This window comes from Spea bombifrons, chromosome 1 (assembly GCF_027358695.1).
Source record: "Spea bombifrons isolate aSpeBom1 chromosome 1, aSpeBom1.2.pri, whole genome shotgun sequence".
Taxonomy (NCBI): domain Eukaryota; kingdom Metazoa; phylum Chordata; class Amphibia; order Anura; family Pelobatidae; genus Spea; species Spea bombifrons.
In genome coordinates this window covers 143,895,582-143,913,993 of record NC_071087.1, presented here as the reverse complement: position 1 = coordinate 143,913,993, position 18,412 = coordinate 143,895,582, and the positions used below count along the sequence as shown (strand labels likewise).

At 38.5% G+C, this 18,412-nt stretch overlaps 1 protein-coding gene across 1 annotated transcript in view; it reads left to right on the top strand.

The window, feature by feature from the left end:
• Positions 1 to 15,256, top strand: part of CERT1 (ceramide transporter 1) — a 37,972-nt gene extending 22,716 nt beyond the window's left edge. The window contains exons 4-17 of the mRNA XM_053447953.1: positions 5,610 to 5,717; positions 5,886 to 6,024; positions 6,517 to 6,600; positions 6,810 to 6,967; positions 7,199 to 7,291; positions 8,221 to 8,304; positions 8,796 to 8,888; positions 10,020 to 10,115; positions 10,490 to 10,622; positions 10,706 to 10,776; positions 11,775 to 11,903; positions 12,712 to 12,841; positions 13,151 to 13,288; positions 13,562 to 15,256. Coding sequence (XP_053303928.1) covers positions 5,610 to 5,717; positions 5,886 to 6,024; positions 6,517 to 6,600; positions 6,810 to 6,967; positions 7,199 to 7,291; positions 8,221 to 8,304; positions 8,796 to 8,888; positions 10,020 to 10,115; positions 10,490 to 10,622; positions 10,706 to 10,776; positions 11,775 to 11,903; positions 12,712 to 12,841; positions 13,151 to 13,278 — 1,446 coding nt within the window. The 3' untranslated portion in view covers positions 13,279 to 13,288; positions 13,562 to 15,256. The remainder of the gene's footprint in view (positions 1 to 5,609; positions 5,718 to 5,885; positions 6,025 to 6,516; positions 6,601 to 6,809; positions 6,968 to 7,198; positions 7,292 to 8,220; positions 8,305 to 8,795; positions 8,889 to 10,019; positions 10,116 to 10,489; positions 10,623 to 10,705; positions 10,777 to 11,774; positions 11,904 to 12,711; positions 12,842 to 13,150; positions 13,289 to 13,561) is intronic.
• The last annotated feature ends 3,156 nt before the right edge of the window (positions 15,257 to 18,412 follow it).

Genomic DNA, 18,412 nt, shown 5'->3' with positions numbered 1-18,412 from the left:
TAGAAGTTTAATATTATTGTATATTAGACTTTGTTCATAATATTGCAGAGAGCTAAGACTATCCATGAAAGAACACACACCTCATCTTTTTTTACGCAATATTTATTTGCTCAGTCTCCAAAATATTTTGCACTTAAATCGAATTTCTTATCCATTTTAATAACTTCTTGCTATTGCAACCAAGGATTTTATTTATCTATATAGTGTAGAAGATTCATGTGTAGCATCGGGGAAATAGTTTAGTCCATTTCCCTACAAAGGCTATCTGTACCAGTACCGCACTCCTGTGCACACGGCTACCCAACGTTTCCAGATGCAGCCCTTGGGAACTGTAATTCACCCTCTCCAGGCAAGAAGTCTTGCTCAATAAGTAATCACACAAGACTTCTTTTATACTTACAATTAACACTGTTCCATTCACGTGTAATGTGTGCTGCTGATGTATCCTTGTCTTCGTTCTCACAGCTCTGCTTCTTTTGGGTCTTGTTCTTGTGCCTTCTTTCTTCGTCCTTTTCTACGTTTCTGCACCTCTTTCTCCACAAAGTTGTGTCCGTTGTTCTGGCCTCTTGCAGTACTTCCATGGCTCCAATTGGGGGAGAAGCTCTGCCTTTTTTCAGCTGTGCTCTGGGAGGCCTGATTAACTGAGAAGCAAAAGAAGAAAAACACCTGGAGAAGTGCACGATAAAAGCAGACAGAAGAACAAGAGGCAAGAGAAGAAGCGGAGCTGTGTGAAAGACAGGGATGTGGAAATGGTTGACTGAGAAGGCATGGGGACATTGTGAGAGTGTGTTAATTGTGACCATGGTAGATGGGAGTTGTGCTGTATCACCATCAATGTCTGGCTCAGTATACAGGGATGTGGAAATGGTTGACTGAGAAGGCATGGGGACATTGTGAGAGTGTGTTAATTGTGACCATGGTAGATGGGAGTTGTGCTGTATCACCATCAATGTCTGGCTCAGTATACAGTGATGGAGTACCAGGCTATGTTCTTGAGTGTTGTTTCTGAATGGCAGCTATTGTTCTAATTTTCTTTATAAAGTGGATCAGCAAATTTATCATAAAGAAAAACACCATGTCACCCTTGTGTGTAAAATACTGCGCCGCTCACAGAAAAGCATATTAGCATTGCGTTGCGTGTTCAAGCTCCTGCCAGAATGGATTTAGCCTCTTGACATCTGCTTTGTCTGGGTGTGGCGTTTGCAGAGGCTGCCAAGAGATTCCCAGCTGTTGGAGCACATTGCTGTGGTAGGGTTGTGATGGGATGGGAATCACATACGGAGACAGCCTTTGCTGCTTTTTCTTGGCTTGGCGTTTTGAACCTACCCCGTACTGTTCTTCTGTGAGTTTGGTGGGCCCTCTAGCAGCAGAAGCAGGTAATGCACTGTGGTGTTGATAGCAATGTTTTTTTTGTTTTTTTTTCTAGGATTTTCTTTTTATTTTATTGTGTGTGCATGTGTTTCTGTGTATGTTTGTAAAATATATAAAATCGATATCCAGATATTCCAGATCTGAAGTTGGTTTACAGTTTTTTTTATATATTTTTATCAAAGAGTGTTGGAATTCAAAGCAGTTAAAGAGACAATGATATAGGCTTGTAGATTATGCTTATTTTGGAAATCAACAGGTCCTCTTTACTGTGATACATCTGAGGCAGTATCTTAGAAATAAGCTGTTAAGGTTAATGTTAGGGGTCCAAGACAACGTCAGCATTTAAATACTGGAGAAACGAGTGCTGAAATTGTATGCGATTACGGAAGGTGGCCTGGGGATTGTGCCTCCTGCTGTTACGTTTGTGTTAGGTTGCTGTGGGAAGTTGTGTCCTTGTCTCAGCTGTGCCTCTAAGACCTTATATGTATTGTGTTCCTGTTAAGAATGATTATAGCTGTTGAGATATTTGCACAAACAAGGGGATGTTTTGTGGAGTTAAGGTTACACCATCATAATTGTCTGGTAGCCAGGCGTACAGGGCATGCTTAGCATATCTTCGGTCTTGTATTCGCATATATGTGCTTCCTGATTAAATGTACAGGTAAGAAAACAAAAAAAAGCTGTAAAAATATACTTTAAAGTAGATCAGTCCCCTTTTTCCAGCTTATTGAGTTCTGCATTCTAAATTTACATATCGGTATTTACAGATAAGATGAGGGGAGCTGTTTTAACGTTTGCTCTACCGGCTTTTCACACTGTACACTCAAGTTTCTGATCAAGCAGCATTTGTAAGGGTGAGTAAGGAGCAGGCATTAATGGTAAGATCAGGGAAATTCTTAGGTAATGCGGGCCCTGCTGCTCTAACACACTGACCTAGACTTCCCTGCAATGAACTTTAAATGTCTTGGAAAGAGTCTATAGGTAACGTGTTAAAAAATGCATTTTTCCGTTGGGCCCAAACTAATCATTAAAAACAGATTTAAGTGACTTACCGTCTGGCTCCTAAATTTCACATAGATCATACCCAGGCACAATACATCTATCATCTGAAAGATGGCTCTTAAATTGGCGAAAGCAAAATGTGTACATATTTCAGATGAAAAAGCATCTAAATGGAGGCAATGAATGCAGTAGATGCTTTTCCCATGATTCTCTGAGTCGCCATTATTGACCTGGTTGAGCTTACTGACAGACTGAGCGAGCGTTAAGTGTTTTCACTCGTGTCCTCTGAGTCAGTCGGGGATAGAGCTGGCTTCCTCTTAAGCTGCTGAAGAACAGGCGAGGTCGGGTGGGACTCGGATGCATCTTCTCATCTGTCTGGAAAACATTCTCGGAAGAACATGGATCTTGCACGTTTATCAAAAGTGCTGGAGAAGGTGACGCAGTGAAGCATGTTTCTTAGTCTGGGGGTGACATCACTCTATTATCTGTGTGCCACGAGCACTAGTCACTGGCCAGCTAACAGCTGGCACTACCCCAACCCTGCCCCCATACAGTGGTGTTGAGGCGGGAGATGTGTGTTGTCTCTTGGCATTTAAAGTGTTAATAGAAGGCAGTGTATTCTGGTGGAGGCGAGTCTTCATCACTGATCGTCTCACTTGCTTTTCTGCAGGGAGTTGCTGATGAGGTCCTGCTTTTCGGTATATGTGCAGCTCGGCCTGGCTTACACGCTGCGGTCCATGTTCTGGCTAATTGTATTTTCTTTAGCTAGCCATGTTTGCTGTTTAATCTCAGTCTATATGTCTGCAGTTCCTGTTCTTATTTAGTAGATCTGTTTTGAGGAGTGCGGATGTCTATCTGCTGCAAGATCTTTTTAGGGTAAGAAAGGAATTCTGTGTCTGTAACTAATTGGTACAAAATTATTTTGATAAGTTTTAGAATATTCTTATCAAAATTGAACCTGCCCTAGCAGCTGTCCCTCCAGCATGCCAAAGGACTTGTCTATTTGGCTAAAAAAAAAATAAAAAAATATTCTACAGTAAAACTGTGAAGGAATTAAACTCATGATAGTAAAAGCATCTGTTTTATGTTCAGCTACCTTTTTGCCAGGCTTTGCTTTATTACCAGGTTGGCAGTGATTGGGATGTTTTCATGCAGGAAAATAGTCTGTTTTACGTTACATTTTACAGTCTGATAGAAGCACTTAAGACTATTTATAGGATCTGTATATGCTCGGCTTCAATGATTTTTCTAGTTTTATATTGCCTAGTGTGTCTGATGCAAAATTTGGACAGTGTGCACAAGTCCATTGCTTATGCATTTCTATATTATTATAGAAAAAGGACTGCGCACCGAAATGAAAAAAGGAAGGAGCACAACCAATATATATATGCTCTAAAAAAAAAAAAATATTCGCAGCAAATTTATAAAACCTGACAAAATGTAAAGACTTGCATACAATATAGATAAGATGCATGTGTGGCAGAAGAGGCCCCCAATTAAAGAGTCTTTCCCAAGGGTGATCCCAGCTGTTTACGCTGTTCTGCCACATACATTATATATGTATATATATATATATATATGTGTGTGTGTATATATATATATATATATATATATATATATATATATATATATATATATATATATATATGTGTATGTATGTATGTGCTCTTATGTCATATATATTGTATGAAAGTCTCTCTACTTTTTGTAACGTTAAAGCAATATATTTTAGCATACATATATTGCTTGTGCTCTTTCCCTTTTTGGTTGTTGTGTGCAAGCCCCTTTTCTATTTTTGATTGGTTTCATGCCTTTTGGTCACATGTATTGACAATTGTTCTAACTCTATAAATAAACTAGTTGGCTTATACACTCACCGGTCACTTTACTAGGTATATCTGTTCAATTGCTTGATACCACAAATGGCTAAATCAGCCAATCGCATGGCAGCAACTCAATGCATTTAAGCATGTAGATGTGGTCAAGACAACTTGCTGAAGTTGAAACTAAGCTTCAGAATGAAAAAAGAGAGGGGATTTAACTTAAGTGACTTTAAACGTGGCATGGTTGTTGGTGTCTGACGGGCTGGTCTGAGTATTTCAGATACTGCCTGTTTACATATGTAAGCTTTTAGAGAATGTTGAGTTTTATGCTTGAGGTTCACGTTCCGGGATACTAGGAGTGTCCTGTGTTTAGTGGTGATGGCTTACTGCTGTCCATCGTGCAGCACTTGCTGACTTCAGCTTCTTATTATAGCATTGACATCACTGACTGCTCCCAGGGATGCTCTGGAGTAAGAACGCTGGCTCGGTGATGGTGCCTGTAATAAACGGCATCTTGGAAAGCATGGAAAATGCAGAGCAACTCCCATCAGGCTTTTCCAATGGTTTTAGAGCAACAGGGTGCATGTTGCTGCTTAATGGCTTTATTTCATATACAGTCTTGTATTAGCTGCTCATCAGATGGGATTCCTGTTGCAAATGAAGGGCAAGGGACACTTGTAGACATTGGAAGACTTCATCCAAGGAGAAAAAAAGAGGCAATAACACCTTATAAGGTCCATAATTATAAAACGAGTTATACAAATGCAGGTACACACAGATGTGTCCAAAACATGCACATACTTCCCAGTGTTTTTCTCCTAAGGAAAGGGCACTGTGCTATTTAGGTGATGTAGTTGTCTCCATCTACTGAGAATTGGCCATCGATACATGCCGGGTCCATACTGTGCCATGTCCTGTAGCAGGCGCCATAACAAGCAAGCAGAAAAGTTCTACATCTCTCCATTAACTGAAAGGACTGCCACTTGCGTAGGCGACTGGACACTAATAAACTAATTTTTTGTTTAGCAGATGCCATTACAATCGCTAACTACATTTCTAATTCTGGAAGAGCTTATTGCATTCAGAGGCAGCTGGAACCGGATAGCCACAAAGGCTAATGTTTTACTACTGGCACCTTAATCTTGTGTAAATTGTCTTTTTCCGTATAGTTGCTCCTAAGTTCTTCCTAAATACAATCCATTCCTCCATTTTGGTTTCAGAGGACTTTGATGCTCGCAAGAAACAATTAAGATGTGACAATACAAACGTATATAGATTTTTGGAGATAACCGCATATTTCTGAAGTCGGAATGGTTATTTATATAAGTGTAAATTCTACTAATGTGTTTAATTTGTAAATGCAATAAGCTTGAAATATAAATATTAATTTCCCCTTCTATCTCTTCATTTTAGTCTGAATCTGGATATGGATCAGAGTCCAGTTTACGGCGACATGGCTCCATGGTGTCCCTTGTTTCTGGTGCCAGTGGCTATTCAGCTACTTCCACATCATCATTCAAGGTGGGTGCTTCAATTCTTAAAGTAATAACCTATAACCTTTTGGGAATGTGACTGACTGCACATTAACCTACAGTATATTCGCATCGTGATCTTTAGACAATCTGTTTTATAAAGTGTGTGTTTATATACAACGCTTTTGGCGCTTTTTTTTTTTTTTTTTGCTTGCAGAAAGGACACAGCCTGCGAGAGAAACTTGCTGAAATGGAGACCTTTAGGGACATCTTATGTAGACAAGTTGACACTCTGCAGAAGTACTTTGATGCATGTGCAGATGCTGTCTGTAAAGATGAGCTTGAGAGGGATAAAGGTAATATTAGATCATTAATAAAATTGCCAAATCATTGTATTTAATAACTCACCTTTGATGATATTTGGGGAAATTTTAAATTGGAAATTATTATTGTTTTATATAGTGCAGCCAAACCAATAAAGAATGCATATTAATGCCGCATTTGTGTAGCGCCCTCCCCCCGTGTGGTCTTGGTGATATTTTGTCTCTAGAGGCCTGCCAAATTTGTTAAATCTGAAAATGGTATTGCCTATTGTTGTCTCAGTATGGGGTGCATGCCTAAATGTTACTCAGCATTTTAATATAGTATTAGTAATTTGACTTGCTAGGTAACTCAGACTAATGACTAGTTTAGAATGATTGCTTAAACACAGTATAATGGCTTGTTTGTTTGCTAGTTACTTCTGTACAGTTGTGTCATATATAGGGTACTTTGTGTAGTTGCTGTGTTTGAAAGCTTCTGAAGCAAGGCTCTAAATTCACTCTAATCCCATTCTGCTCTTTGTCTAGTTGTTGAAGATGACGAAGAAGATTTTCTCCATAACCATGCTGATGGAGAGTACATTCACAACAGTAACGGCAATAAAGATAAATGTAAGTTATTTCTTTAGCTATTTTAATATAATTTGTTCTTTAAAATTACATCTCTGTTCTCCGCCATTTCACCTATCCTTTTTAGATAAATCAGCATGTGCTACTTGAGTTAAATATGTACTTCCGACGGCATTATTCAGTAAATTTTATTTTAATAATTATGGGATGTGACCTTCCTTTGTATTGTGACAATAATTCTCCTTTTTTAGTGTTCCAACATGTGACTCCGAAAGGAATAAATGGTATTGATTTTAAAGGAGAAGCCATTACCTTCAAAGCTACTACAGCAGGCATCCTTGCTACGCTGTCACATTGTATTGAGCTTATGGTGAAGCGAGAGGACAGTTGGCAAAAAAGGCTAGATAAGGTAAGCTTGGGTTTCATGTTTGCAGAAAAAAAATTTGTGTCAAACACCACACTCTTGCTTACTACCAACAGTATTAGTAGTATAAAGTCACCTTCCTTTGATGTTATGGAGCGCTAACCAAAGTGAGCTCCTGCTGCAAGAAGAGCTTCATAATGGATAATTAAATTGGTGAGATTTCTTGAAAGTCTTCTTCCTCATATACAAAATAAAATTTACCACATTCTATTTTAGGAAATAGAAAAGAGGAGACGTGTGGAGGAAGCATACAAGAATGCAATGACCGAACTGAAGAAGAAAGCACACTTTGGAGGACCAGATTACGAGGTCAGTTAGTGACTAAAATATGTAGTTTGGGGCAAAGGAGAGAAGTGATGTGATCGAAACCTTTAAATACATAAATGGGTAACAAAGTGTTGGAGTGAATGTATTTCGAAGGAAGATAAATGTTAAGCTGAGAACATCAAAGGCTTAGATTTAATGTAAGGAATTCATTTTGATGGTGGTAGCTAAATGGAACAGCTTCCCAGCAAAAATTATTAATAAAAGAGAGACCTTAAACATACATGGGGTGGACATAAGGCCAAGGGCCACATAAGATTTAGGTTTTTACAGAGGGGAAAAAATTGGTTGGTTTAATTGATACGGTAACTGCTGTGAAATTCTTTTTTTCTTACTGTGGCGATAAAGCAGAATTTGAGGGCAGATAAAAACCATTCAGCTCATCTAGTCTGCCCATCATCCTGATGGAAAGACTCAGGCCTAAATCAGTCCTTGGTCTTGTCCAATGCTTCTGTAAACATTGCTTCTCTGCTTTCCTCAAACCTATACATATTAAGATTATACACAATACTCCAGGTGAGGTCTGACCAGAGATCTTTAAAGTGGCAGAATTATTAGCAACAGTGAATCAAGGGATTGTGACATGATGTGAAAGTAGTTTTAGACAATAAAAATAGCTCTTGGGTTTTAGAGATAAAAAAAAAGTGTACAAGGTCGGCTACACTGCAGCACCTTTGGTCACTGTAACAGGTAGCTGTGCCTTAGTACATTTGTCAGGCTCCATAAATATCCCATAGGGTTAATTATATAGCTTCAACCTTCTAGTTAGAAAAATAGCAACATCTTTAGCTTGTTCTCTGCTACAGCGAAACTGTTTTAAATATTTACACGATGGGTATGAACTTATGAGATGTATTTTTAATTTTTAGTAAAACCAACAGGAAACATTTACAGTTTCTCTCACTTTGTAATAGGAAGGGCCCAATAGCCTGATAAATGAAGAAGAATTCTTTGATGCGGTTGAAGCTGCTCTTGACAGACAGGACAAAATTGAACAGGTAATTGTTCTCACAGGACCTCACATGTGCAAGCCTCCTGGGTTGCCGCCTTTTATGGATCTGCTCATACAATCAGTCATGAACCCGCTCGTTCCGAGATTTTAAGTTTGGAAGGTGTTGCAAATTGATGTTTTCCGTTTTCCATACTGCTTATTAGTATGGTCTGAACTATATTTAACTCCTGTAACTTTACCATGTAGCCCATCATTTGACCTTTCATACGTGTTATTCAGAAGTCCTGAGGACTGTGTCTTTGTCTCTTTACTGCTCCATACTTGAAATGGGGCTGGGGGAATAAAAAATGCATTTTGCACTAATTCGTGCATTCGCAAGAGTACGGACTTTAATCAGATCAGGACCGTATTTTCACACCAGTCCAGTTTCCCGTTAATTTGTAGTATTTCAGACATTTGTAGTATTTTTTTTTACAACAGAAGTACACTTATTCCAATAGAGAACTGTAATCTAACTGACTTTCATTCTTTTCCAAGTCTCAGTCTGAAAAGGTCCGATCACAGTTGTTGTCAACTCTTCCAACAAGTGATGCATACAATGGCAAAGGCAACCACAGATTTGTGAAGACGGTAAGGCTTTCTTTCTTTTCCTTCCTTCCTTCCTTCCTTCCTTCCTTCAAGCGGAAGCAATATCCTCATAAACCACAATAAATTAAATTTTTATCAGTTAATTTTTATTGGCCATATTAAAAAAAAATTCCTTTAATACAACTAGTCACAACCCTCTTTTTTTCTTTAAAGGAATATTTAGAATACCCAGCAAAAATGTAATGCAAAACTATATTCCATCATGGTAATCCGAGGTGGCAGCGTTAAGACTTTCCAAGTGGCTAATATAAAAATATAAATAAGCTCTTGAATTGACAAACACACAGGAGGAAGCTGCCCCATAATACTTTGAGAATATTATTTATAAATCTATTTCATAACCGCTAATTCCATAATTGGACACACTGGCTAATTTTATGATAAATAAAATGCCTGGAAAAAATAAAACATTTAAACGCAACTAAAAAATGTCAGAAAGGGGATATGTGTACGGGATAAATCGTGTGAGCCCAGAGACATGAAGGTTATTTAAAGTGAATATTTTACATCGTTTGAAAGAGGTTGTCTTATCACCATAGCAACCAGTAGAAGGTAGGTCTATAGCTGTTCCAACATTGGTAATGACTGTAGAGTGTAGTATGGTGGCGAGGTGTTCCCACATTCTGTGCTGCTCATCTCATCTGTTCACTCGCTCTTTTTCCTCCTCTCGGTAGTTTGTTGCTAGTTTTCCCAGTGATGTAGTGAGTGGCTCTGATGACCACAGATTCAGGAGCCAGGTACTATATTCTAGAGTGAGACTGATGATATTTATATCTCACCCATCCTACTAAGTCATTGGACTAATTATAACGTGATGGTTTCTAACTAGTAACAATACTAACCTAACTGTTTGGTTTTCTTCAGTACTTTATTAGCAGATTTTTTATTTTTTATATAATGTGGAGATGTTTAAGAACATTTAGTGTGTGTATATATAAGATGGGTAAGATGTCAGGCTGCATGTTACATGTTTTAAGGTCTAAATACTCGTGGCAGTGCCTGTTTATCTCTTATTTATAGGTTTAATGTGCACGTACAATGAATGCGTGATTTAAAACTAATATAATTGGGTTTTTAGTTTAAAAATAAACTTTTTGTATGGTTTTTTTGTAGGTGGAGGAGATGGTACAGAATCACATAACATACTCACTACAAGATGTGGGAGGTGATGCCAACTGGCAGCTTGTTGTAGAAGAAGGTGAAATGAAGGTAATGACAGCAGACCTTCAATAGAAATTACTTTAAATGGATATTAATGTTTAGAAATGCAGGCATTTTCTTGCCAACTCCCGGGTTCTCCACAGTGCTAATGGTTTCAATAAGAACACGGAAGCTTAGGAGGTCCTATCGATTGACCTCCCGGTTGCAGCCCGTCAGAACAGTAGAGTACCAGAACTCCAAAAGTTGGAGCTATGTATTATTTATATATATATATAATATTTTAACCTTGCTTATTGTGGTGCATTCTCTACAGACCCAAAGGTTTACCAGGTTCTTATCTAGTCTTATCGTGGGTCTTGCTTTACAGAAATATTGTTTTTGACCAGTAGAACAGCCTCATAATTTTCAATATGCGTTTAAAGGTTTATAGAAGAGAAGTCGAGGAAAACGGAATTGTCTTGGACCCCCTGAAAGCCACTCATTCGGTGAAAGGCGTAACTGGTCATGAAGTTTGTCAATACTTCTGGAATGTTGACGTTCGCAACGATTGGGAGAGTAAGAATTTCTATGTATTTTTCTTTATGGCTTCTAGTTTAATATAGTTTATTGTGTATTTACTTTTTTGTTTGTTTACACAGCAACCATTGAAAACTTCCATGTTGTGGAGAAGTTATCTCCGAATGCACTCATCGTATATCAAACACACAAGGTATTTATATCACTGAGCTTGTTTTATGTTTAACTTACTTGTGCCCCTTAACCCCTTAAGGACAACGGGTGGTCCTTAAACCCATTAATGACAATGTGTTGTGAGCCCGTATATGTTACAGGCTTTGTCGTGAAGGGGTTAAAAGCTGCACCAAGACGCCCCTTTTAGATGTACCGCTGCTTCATGACTTAGGTGTGGCCACATCCATATGGGACTGAAAGGGTTAAATACTTCAGAGTCTGCAGGGGTTTCACTGCACAATAGAATGACATTTAAATGTGAATGGAGGGTTTGGGAATCTATTGTCCCGCTTTAACCTACGTCATGTGTGCAAATAGTTTTTGTGGTGTAAAAATAAACAAACCAAAAACCCGTTCATCTTATGTAAGATGTCAAACTGAAAGGCATCTAAGGTTGCGTATAATTTAGTATTGCTTGGAGTTTAAAAAAAAAAGAAACAATGGTCAAGGATAAGCGAACAAAAAAGCTTCTTTCAGAATTTGGCAGCCCCCACACGTTAATGTTAGACCAGGTCTTACAGCAGCAAGTATACTTTTGAGTTAACGCAATCCATCCCAATCTGAGTACAATCTAACAGTTTGATAAAACCTGACAATATTCATATCATTAATTTCTGCCTGGGTAGACACCCTTGGGCATTTTGGGAAGTTCTGTATGGTTTGATTATTTTTGTTTTTTGTTACTTTTGATTGGAGGCAAATTTAGAAAATAAGACGCAATATTTTTCTTTCATAATACATAAATTTGGGGCTACAATAAAAGGGGAGTTTCATGTTTTAATCTTTACAACTCTGTTTAATATCACAAACAATGCCCGTAATAGATGGCCGAGTGTTACAATATGTGATTTCGATAATAAAGTGAGCGTACATGAAGGATGCATGTTTAAAATAATTTGATGTATCATAGTCAGGGTAAATATTTTACTGATTAACTAAGAATGTCTAATATAATTTTTTTGTCAATATTTCTGGTAGAGAGTGTGGCCTGCCTCTCAAAGAGATGTCCTGTATTTATCGGCAATCCGAGTAGTACCAGCTGCTAGTGAGAATGAAACGGACACTTGGATTGTTTGCAACTTCTCAGTGGATCATGATGGCGCTCCTGTGAGTATCTTTACTATACTCTGTGATGTTTTCTGATGCTTTGAGAACTTCGATTGATTTACGAGTACTTTAGTGCTTCCTTGCAAATGTTTGCCCACTTTTCCTTTGTGAACCCCCTCAACATCACTAAAAAGTGCTAATGCAATGCTAATGTAGACTACTGCTCAAAAGTTTTGGGTCGCTTAGAAATGCTCTTGTTTTTGAAAGAAGAGCAAATTTTGTCCATTAAAATATCAGATGGATCGGAAATACAGTGCAGATATTGATGTTGTAAATTACTATTATAGCTGGAAACAGTTGATTTTAATGGAATATCTCCATCACTCCTATCACTGCGGTGTTCCAATGGCACGTTGTTTTGTTAATCCACGTTTAAGTTTAAAAGGCCAATTTATCATTAGAAAACCCTTTCACTGTTATATTACACAGTTAGAAATGTCTTTGTTTCCATAATAACAGCTAAGTCTCCCCAAACCTTTGAGCATAGATATATATATATATATATATACATATATACATATATACATACATACATACACTTTAGCCTGCTTAGGATCACAAGGATATTCTTACCTGGGATTTTTTTTCCTTGTGTATTTTGTTCCCTCCCGATTCATTTTTTTTCTTTTGCGTAATACTTTGGGGGTTTTATTACACTGAGGGGACAGTTGGGAGAAGCTGGTTTTATTGATTTCCAGTCCTACCTGAACGGGGTTCGCCAACTCTGCAGTATCTGAGGTTTTGGATATGAAAATTTAAAGTGATGTGTTTTTTTTTTCTGACATCTTTTGTACTTGTGTTTCTTCAGCTTAATAATCGGTGTGTTCGTGCCAAAATTAATATTGCCATGATCTGTCAAACACTGGTCAGCCCTCCTGAAGGAAACAAAGAAATAAGCAGAGACAATATTCAGTGCAAGATTACATATGTGGCTAATGGTAAGAATTTCTCTTATATTCATATTTAATGGCAAATGACAGTGACTTTTAAGCAAGAGAGAGTAGAACTTAATTATTTCTCCCCTTTGACATCATCTACTTCTTAAACCTCAAAAGTTGGAGGAAACACAAGAGTGGTGGTTTTAGGACAATGAAATTTAATATGTAGAGGGAAAACCAATAATCTTAAAGTCTAGATAAATTTAGCATTGATATAATTAACTGTTTGAGTGTTCTTCCTTGTTTATGAGTTATGCTATTAGTTCATGTTTGCGTACTATTTCCATTGCCTCTTTCTTCTTCTTCCAGTGAACCCGGGAGGATGGGCTCCTGCATCAGTACTTAGAGCTGTAGCCAAACGAGAGTATCCCAAATTTCTCAAACGATTTACTTCATACGTGCAAGAGAAAACATCAGGCAAACCTATATTTTTCTAACAATCACCAGGTGAGGTCAACGCCATCCTTTAGATAAATATTGTTGTAAAAACAAACTGTATCCTTGTAAAGTTCTTAAACGAGCAGTCGCAGGACTTTCCATGAATCGGTGCTTCGGTGTATTGTCACAGTGTCGGTGCATCCATCACGTCAGAGCAGACCTTTCATGCTGTGAAATACTGCTACTACTTATTGAATTTGGAGATTTTCTTTATAAATACGTGCGTATGGATATTATGAATATATTGTGGATGGTAACTAAGTCCTGTTTTGCCCCCCACAGTGTAACGAAGGCCGTATGAACATTCCACCTTGGATGAGAGAAAGTTAATTCAATCAACACAAGATCTGCAGTCATTTTCCACGTTACTGCATTTAACAAAAGTGGATCCTACAAAGACTTCATATTAGTTGTATTTTAGCAGTGTGTTATTATAACCACATGTACTAAACCAAGTACAGGTCTGTCTTTATTTGCCGGCTTGCTTTGAAGGATAACAGGAGAATTTTTTTTAAATCACCAATTACTTGGACTGGGGCTTTAAATTTCTCTGATTCACAAACTGCTTGTCTGCCATACCACAAAAATAACAACAACAACAGAAACAGAAAAGGCATAAGTGGGGTGTGTTTTGTGCATAAAAAGCAGATGCAAAAATTGATAAGAAGCATGATCTTTGCACAACCGAACCCGTTATTTAATTTTTCAGGTCATTAGAAAGAGGTTAGTGGGAAGTTGGGTACTTTTTTTTTTTTTTTTTTTTCTCCTCTTTATACATACGTATATATATATATTTTGCTAGCCAAATGCTAATGTTTGCAGTGGCTCTGTAAAATTTCACAGATATTATCAGAGGGCTCTTAATATTCTATGGCTTTGCCTTTCCTTGTGAGTCTCCTATGAAGACTTTGTCTGATGGAGTACTGCAAAATTAAAAAAAAAAGCTTTATTTTTTCCAGAAATCTATATATTTCTATTGTATTTTTAGTTTGTGTGAATAATGTTGCTTACAATCTTCTTGAACATGATCCAGAAAGGTCTATATTCTTTCTCAAAGAGGACATAATACGGTGATGGTCACTATGGTCTTTTTGCCTAATTCCTTCTTGCCATGCTTTGGTGTTCAAAAGGTCCAAACCCTTTTGCGTTATTCAGTTAAATAGATTGTTGAAATATGTTTGTCGAGGTATTGGCTTTCACAAAAGAGGTTTAAAATACGGTCAAATTATTTTGTATGCTGCGGCCAATTTAATTGTGGCGGGTAACGTCTCTTTTGACCATTGGATTGCTGTTGGCCTGCCGCATCGTAGGTTACCAGCATGAAGATTGTGCTTGGCCACTCCTGACATTACCTGCGTCACTAAGTAGAATTGTCTATTTTTAAAGGCGAAAAATGTTTTATATTTGGTTTAAGCTTAGCGTATATGGTGTTTAAATCATGGTTCAGTCTGTCTTCATCATCACATTATCAGTGTTGGATTTAAGTTTTATTTTATTACTGTACACAGTTCTGTGTGTTAAGAATTCCTTTTTTGTTTGTTTTTTGAAAAGCAGTCGGCGCATTCATTTAAAACAAAAACTGTGAACTCTAGATATTAAAGAGTGTGAAATTTTGACAACCCCTAAAAATGCTGATTGACCAGGTAATTAGTTATACAAGTCTTGCTACATCCCTCACGTGTCACAAAAGTCTGCTTTAATAGTTGTTGCCGTCCATAGTCTTTCTTCCTTATTGATGTAAGTGCAGCTAAGAATCCTGGATGATTTCTTAACCCTTTAATTGATTCATATCAGTCTTGTGCATCTATTATCAAAGATTCACAAATATATATATATCTGTGTTGCATACCTGCCAGTTATGTTAATTTTTTTTATGAACTGGGTTACAACAAATATATTGAAACAGATGTATATAATGTTTTTCGTGTAAAAAAAAAAAAAAAAGACAACTTTGCAAAATAAACTACTACCTACTGATCCACTGTCTAGGGACTTTAAAGCTCTGCTCTTCGATATACACAGATTTTAGAACGTTTAAACCTGCTTAATGATCTATGACCTTGATGGCCCACATGAAAAAGGCGCTTGCCTGATCACAAAACAGACTGTTCTGGTTTGTTGTTGGATGGAAAAATGGTAATAAATGTGTAAGTATGAAAACTGTGATGCCATTGCAGTAAAGCTTTTTATGCCTTTGAGTAGCATCTCCCATAGCAGCCTTCCCCATGGTTTAATGTTCTCTTAGACATTTTTTTTTTTAATCCAAAATGTCTAAAAGCATGTCCAACCCAGTGTTCTGGAATGGAGCCTGTGACTCTCTCTCTCTTTGTCTCTGTGCGTGTCTCTCCCTCTCTCTCCTTGTCTCTGTGCGTGTCTCTCCCTCCCTCTCTCTCCTTGTCTCTGTGCGTGTCTCTCCCTCTCTCTCTCTGTCTCTGTGCGTGTCTCTCCCTCTCTCTCTCTCTCTGTCTCTGTGCGTGTCTCTCCCTCTCTCTCTCTCTCTCTCTGTGCGTGTCTCTCCCTCTCTCTCTCTCTGTGCGTGTCTCTCTCTGTCTCTGTGCGTGTCTCTCCCTCTCTCTCTCTGTCTCTGTGCGTGTCTCTCCCTCTCTCTCCTTGTCTCTGTGCGTGTCTCTCCCTCTCTCTCTCTCTCTGTGCGTGTCTCTCCCTCTCTCTCTCTGTCTCTGTGCGTGTCTCTCCCTCTCTCTCTCTGTCTCTGTGCGTCTCTCCCTCTCTCTCTCTCTCTGTGCGTGTCTCTCTCTCTCTGTCTCTGTGCGTGTCTCTCTCTGTCTCTGTGCGCGTCTCTCCCTCTCTCTCTCTGTCTCTGTGCGTGTCTCTCCCTCTCTCTCCTTGTCTCTGTGCGTGTCTCTCCCTCTCCCTCTCTCTCTCTGTGCGTGTCTCTCCCTCTCTCTCTCTGTCTCTGTGTGTGTCCCACCCTCTTTCTTTGTCTCTCGCTCTGTCTGTCTGTCTGTCTCACTGTTTTGCACCAGGGAAGATACACAACCCACCGTCCTTTATAGTGATGCCGTATAAGTACCTCTGGAATAACGATTAGTGGAACAATGCTTTAGTTGCCACAAATGCTGTATTTCGAAGTCTTAAACTATTAAACTCTCCTATTCTAAAAGCTCTTAATGAAAATAAACTTCTACTATTTCACAGTGACACATTAGTTTAAAAAATGGATGCTGCAAAAAGAAATACTTTCTGTCTCTGTATATTGTAAGGTTAAAGAGAAGAAAACTAAGTATAATGGGACAAAATCACTGACACTGAAACGCTGGTACATCCTGACCCAAAAAAGTTAATACATCAAAAAGTGGTTTAAACCAGTATTAAGGATGTGAGGATTGACTCATGCAAACTACATGTTTCAGTATTTTACTTTTTTTTTTTGTCCAAAATAAAACCAGTATGACCTTACAGTAATCGATTTTGGGTTTGAGTGTTACATTACATTTATTTATATAGCGCCAGCAGATTCCAAAGCACCTTACAATCAGTTTTTAAATATAAAATCACACAATAAAAATCTGGTACAAATGGAAATGTCCTGCTCTTGTGAGCTTACAATCTAGTCAGTTGAGGAGAAAGTGAAATCGCATGAGAGGAATGCTTGGATAAGGATGAGTTGGTAGAGTCAGGAGGAGCTGTCGAGGTTGTTGTTCAGATGGCTTAGACAGGATGCTGGCTGAGAGTGTTGAGAAGGAAAGGTTGTACACTTCTTGAAAAGGGGGAGTTTTCAGAGAGGTTTTTGGCCTATGAGGGAGATAATCTGACAGAACGGGTAAGGGAATTCCAGAGAAAGGGGTACAGCATGAGTAAAATCCTAGATGCGGGAGTGGAAACAGGTAATGATGGTAGGGTGGTAAAGGGGTTGTATTTGGATAGGAGGGTAGACATAAGAATGGGTGCAGAGTTGTTAAGGTCTCTGTAGCTCACAGGTTTGAATTTGACTCTGAAGAGTATGGGGAGCCAGCGGAGCAGCAGATGAGCGATGAGAGATTATTCTGCGCATGGATTGGAGCGATGGAAAGCAGGCATGGGAGTAGATCAATTAGTAGGGAGTTGTAATAATCCAGGAGGGATATCAAAAGGGAGCGGATTAGTATTTTGGTAGTGTCTTGTGTGAGGATTGGGCGAATTCGGGAGATGTCTTTTAGGAGAAAGAGACTGAATTTGGAGAGGGACTGGATGTGATGGATGAAGGAGAGAGCGCAGAGTCTAGTGTCACACCAAGGCAGCAATCTTGGTCTGTAGGTTGGATGGCGGAGTTAAAATATCATACGGAATCAAACTTTGATGTACCGTTTGTAATTCAGTAGTATGATAGAATTGGGAAGTGCTATGAATAAAATACTTCTGTACTGCTCTAAGCCTTGTTCCGGTTTAACCATTTGTGTGTCTAGTGCGGTGGGGGTTTAGCAGGCAGAGAGATATTGTGGGCTGGCATTGCAATAGTATCCACTGCTGTACCTGCGCAATAAAACCTAATCCTGTAAAAGTTTGTGGCTCATGAGTAGCATAAAAAAATAGATCCACTAGGTGTAGCTGTTCCTTTATTAATTTGGGTGGATGTTTTCACAATCGTTATACATCAGATGTCCTGTCCCCATATACACTGTCGGGGGGAGCCCTCTTATTTTTTAAACATTGTTTGCGTTACTTACAGTGGGTTTTTTTTTTTTTTTTGTACCTTATGGAATATTTCTGTCATAAAAGGTGGGAGAAATAGCGTATCGGTTCCCTTTTTGATCTCACAAAAAGAAGGAACTACTGGACAAAAAGAAATAACATTGTAGAAAGGAAAAATCATCCTAATACTTCATTTAAGTTGGTGTACCGAAGGTGGAACCATAGTGTTTGGAAAGGTGGTCACACTGTAAACAATGTGCTAGTGGCATGGAACATACCCGCACACTAACACAACCATCTGAGCTGCCACACTACATTGTGATCCCACTCAACCCTGATATCTGACAGCCTTCTCCTTGAATACCATGGTCGTATTTCCCGTTGCAATGGAATGCTTGGATAATTTTTTTTTGCTTATCCACAGGTATCTCGCTTTGAACGGTTACCATAGTAATGGTGTTTTAAAGAGACGTAACATGCATTTCCAAATTAATTATTTTGAGT